Source organism: Geospiza fortis, unplaced genomic scaffold, assembly GCF_000277835.1.
Source record: "Geospiza fortis unplaced genomic scaffold, GeoFor_1.0 scaffold503, whole genome shotgun sequence".
Lineage (NCBI taxonomy): Eukaryota > Metazoa > Chordata > Aves > Passeriformes > Thraupidae > Geospiza > Geospiza fortis.
Genome location: NW_005054654.1, coordinates 254106 through 258727, shown reverse-complemented (window position 1 = coordinate 258727; position 4622 = coordinate 254106). Strand labels below are relative to the sequence as shown.

General features: G+C 47.0%; 1 protein-coding gene across 1 annotated transcript in view; it reads right to left on the bottom strand.

Annotated features, from left to right (window-relative positions):
• Positions 1-3362: 3362 nt before the first annotated feature.
• LOC102038369 (myosin heavy chain, skeletal muscle, adult-like) overlaps positions 3363-4622 on the bottom strand; it is a 16170-nt gene continuing 14910 nt past the window's right edge. Inside the window, exons 23-25 of the mRNA XM_005430584.2 lie at positions 4295-4399; positions 4071-4166; positions 3363-3518 (exon numbers count right to left, since the gene is read on the bottom strand). Coding sequence (XP_005430641.1) covers positions 3363-3518; positions 4071-4166; positions 4295-4399 — 357 coding nt within the window. The remainder of the gene's footprint in view (positions 3519-4070; positions 4167-4294; positions 4400-4622) is intronic.

Sequence of the window (4622 nt, the reverse complement as noted above, 5' to 3'; positions counted from 1 at the left end):
AGACCTGTAAAAATCTCCTGTGAAAGAGCAGGTGTGTGTGGAGAAAAGCCAAAGGGCTGTCTATGGGGCTACAGCAGGGTCAGAGCTCTCAGAGAATGAGCGTCTATAGAGGACAGCCTGCAGGAACAGTTTTCTGATGTGGGATTTAATCCTAATTTTACCTGCCACTTCTCCTAGGATGGACCCAACTGCTTTCAGTTTAGCTTTGTCTTGGAGCAGTAAGTGGCTGAGCCATTCAGAAATGTGCTCTTCCCAGAGTATGTCAGATTGTTGAGGATGTCAGGTAACAGCTGAGGAGCTCAAAGAGGAGTCTTTGCACCTACCTTAAGCTCTATGCATCATAGGGAAGGTAACTGGTCTTGCATTTTCCTGTTGATTTAGCTCCATGGACAGAATCTCTCATGCCAGAAATTCCCTCAGACAGGCAGCCAGTGACCCATTTGGCTTATGTTAATGAGACAAGTCATCTGAGAATGAACAGTAATAGTCTAGTGAGAATAAATATACGCTGTTCTTCCTGGTGCCTCTAAAACCCTCTAATGGAAATTTTACTATGCATTCAGTAATTATATTATCAAGCTTTCCACTTCTGACTCTTTGAGGAGTGTGACAAAATGTTTGAGAATGTCTAGAACAAGACAAAGAGCTTGAAAATTTAATGAAGCATTTGTTCTTGAGTTGTTTCTGTAACTCAGAACTACTGTTAAATAGAAAAGAGCTCTTCTGGACTACATTTGTATCTTTTATTACCCAAATGCTCTTTAGATGTCTTCTTCAGCTGCACTGATACCTTTGGGAACAGTTTCTAAACATGACTGCATTTAGCTTAGTAACTCAGAATTTATTCAACAAGGCTTAGACGTAGGACACCTTGCCTTCCAGAATCCTATTTATTTTGAAAGATTTTTCTTGTTTCTTCTTTGACTGATGTACTTTCCAACAAGCTTCCTACCTGTCAACACTGACTGGTTAATTACTGGGTTTAAAATACATGAGAAATTGTAGCGTTTGTGACTTAGAAGCCAGGCAGACCGTGGAGCTTTCCAAACATGCTTGTCATTCACTAGGTACCTGAGACGCTGCCAAAATATCTTCAGTAGTTGGTATTGCATGTCTTCCAGTCCTGCAAAGACCAGCTAAAATGTTAGCTTTATAATAAGAAAACAAAACTAGAAAAGTAGCATAGGAACACTGAGCCAGCAGGAAGTCTTGCCCTCTTCTTTTATGAGCCTCAACATTGCAAAAAGAGGGAAACATCAACCACTTACTTTCTATTAAATACAACCCTGGGAGCAGTTGCTCTCCTTGGGCTGCTCCACAGGGTGTGCAGTGGAGGTGGCAGGGCCACTGACACTGTGTCTTGTCCTTTTGTTAGCCACACACTCTCAAGCACCTCCGTGGTTCCCTTTCTGGGCAGAGTGCCCAGTGCAGCTGAGGCCCTGTGCCTGCTTCTGTCAGCTCAAAGTCTTTTCTTCCAGCATTGATGACCCAAACATTTTCAGCTGTTCTTTGGCCCATCCCACCTGTTCTTTGGGGAACACATGAGACTGGCTGAGCCACCTGGCTGGATTTTAACGCCTCTGCTGTGATTTGCTCCTAACAGGTAGGCCAGGCATTTTCATCACTCGTGTTTCAATGAAATGGGCCAGGCAGTTTCAGTAGGTTTAAAGCACCCAGGTTTAAATGAGATGGGCCCAGCAGTTTCAGCAGGTTTGAAGCACCCAGGTTTCAGGGAGATGGGTCTAGCACTTTCAGAAGGTTTGAAGCACCCAGGTGTCAGGGAGATGGGCCCAGCAGTTTCAGGAGATTTGAAGCATCCAGGTTTCAGGGAGATGGGCCCAGCAGTTCCAGGATGTTTGAAGCATCCAGGTTTCAGGGAGATCTCCCTGCTGGTCTGCAGAGGAGCAGGGCCCAGAGCAGGGTCCCCTCGATGGCTCCAGGCTGCCATCCTCTGGCACTGGGGCCTGGTCGGCTGCTGCCCGGGAGCTCCCTGCGACTGACAGGAGCCTGATGGGCCCTGAAGCTGAGACTAAAGCTGAAGGAGCCTTGTCCTGATATCAACAGCCTAAATGGTGAGGCAAAAGGCATGGCCATAGCCCAACTGATGTCTTTGTGCCCTACACCACCCCTCACCCTGGGGCATCGCCTCAGCTGTCTGGGCTTTCTTCACATCACCAATGGCCACAGGTAAGCGTGGGGCTGTGGGCCACTGCCTCATTGCACCCATGGGCTGTTCAGTGTCTCTCCACCTGGGAGAGTGGGGAGCAGACAGGCAGTTTCCTTGCAATGCCCACCAGTGCTTACCCCTCATCTCGACTTCCACAAAGCTGGTGAGGTGCTCACCTTCCTGCCCAGTCCCCAGCACTGCCTTGGGCCTCCAGCCTGAAGCTGATCTCTCTGATGGGACTTACTGGTACCATTTCATATACGTCCATTAATATATCCCAAGATTTCAGGTCCACATGCAGTGTTCAAACATGTATGGGTATCTGCTGAGATAGGGAAGGTATTTGATACACATTTCCAATAAATGGTGCATCTTCTTACAGAAGTGCACTCTTCCCTTTTCCTTCTTATCTTCCTAAGTCCCTGGGTGTAACTGGTCTCCTTGACCTTGTTTCTTCTTATTTTCTCTTCTGCTACCACTGCTGAGAAACAAGCTGATATTTTCACACAATTATGCAGAACATGTGGCAGAACTCCCTCATGACAGGGGATTCTCAGCCCAGAGTCCATCTCTTCACAAATGGCACTGTATTTTGTTTGCATATCTGTACAATTTTGTGATTTAACAATATTGAATTTGGTGTAGTATTCAATGGCACTGTTTGCTGAGTGTCATGGAAGCCTTCTAATGTACATTTCTATATGTGTAATTCCTTGTCCTTCCTATAGTGCCTGAAATAACTAACATAATTTCATTGAAAATGTGTTCTTCCTGTATGACACCACTCTGACTTATTCAACAGCCGCTTGACCAACACAGGCAACAGCACAAACAATTTTTCTCTTTCACTCTGTGTCTTTCAGGATTACTTATGTGAGTAAGAAGTTTTCATTGCTCATTGGCTAAAGTGTTATTGAAGGGATAATAATTTGGAAATTAGATGATAAAAAGCTGTACCACCACAAAGCTACACAAAGGTTTTATAAGGCAAACCCATGTCCAAAGACTAATGGTGATACAGACCTCACCTGTAAAGAACAAAAACAAATGATAACTACTCATGATGTGAATGCAAATGAATCTACTCTTTATTCCCTATGTATTGAGACAGTTGCAAATATCAAATCTGGAAGACAGTGACGGAGAGCACACATTTTGTGCAGCCCTCAGGTCACTTTGATGCCTCATGACATCATCACTCTTCCTCTTCTATCTTCTTGCCGTGAATGTCACGGCTCTTCACTCGGAGCTTGTTGACCTGTGACTCTGCAATGTCAGCCCGCTCCTCGGCCTCCTCCAGCTCGTGCTGGATCTTGCGGAACTTGGACAGGTTGACATTGGACAGCTCCTCCTGTGTGGGGAAGAGGAGTCAGTGGTGAGGAGCCCAGGGCAGGGGTTTCACTCCTGCTGCAAGTCAGCCTTGTGGGGCTGCAAATCAGTCTCACACAGAGTTGATCATCCTCCCTCATCCTCCCCTTTTCAGGACCCTAATGGGACAAGCTCCACCAGGACTGTGTCACATGTGAGGAGCAATTTCACCCCTTCAATTTATCATTTCTGTACTTACTTTCACACTACTTCTCTGTATGAGATATTGAGTTAAGAAAAACAGAAAATCTTCTGCTACTGACTATGGGCAGAGATTCAGGAACTTCTTAGTCACTGGGTGTGGCCCCTCGTCTGGCCTGCTGTGTGAAACAGGCTGTAGATCTTCATTAATGAATTTCCTGACTGCAGGGTGCCCAGAGCTCACCAAGGCCTCATGACACGATAGCAAAGCAGCGTGGCCAAGACAGTTGCGTCTTGGGAGTTGCTTTCATACCCCTCCTCCTGGTATTCAGCCTCATTCAATTGTATGTCCTGCCCCAATGGAATTTTTGGCCATTCTCCAAGCAATACTTACAGCCTCCTCAGCTTGTCTCTTGTAGGATTTCACTTTCATTTGCAGCTTGTCCACCAGATCCTGCAGCCTCAGCACATTCTTCCTGTCTTCCTCAGACTAAAGCAGTTGGTAAACAGGATAGAGAGTCAATTCTTGGTTCTGCATCACATGAGGTTAGCAATTCCCCATGGGGATTGCGTGGGAAATTTTGACTCACTTTGAGAGTAGGAGAGCTGCTGCCTTACCTGGTAGGTGAGTTCCTTCACCCTGCGCTCGTACTTGCGCACACCCTTCACGGCTTCAGCGCTGCGCTTCTGCTCAGCATCAACCTCCCCTTCCAGCTCCCGCACCTGCAAGGACAAGCCCAGCCCTGCAGCTGCCCTGGCAATGTCTCTCCAAGGACAGACACGCTCACTCAGGCACAGCCCCAGCCCTACACACCCTGGCCTCCAGCTTCTGGATCTGCTTCTTCCCTCCCTTCAGTGCCAACTGCTCAGCCTCATCCAGACGAAGCTGCAGGTCCTTCACTGTCTGGTCCAGGTTCTTCTTCATCCTCTCCAGGTGGGCACTGGT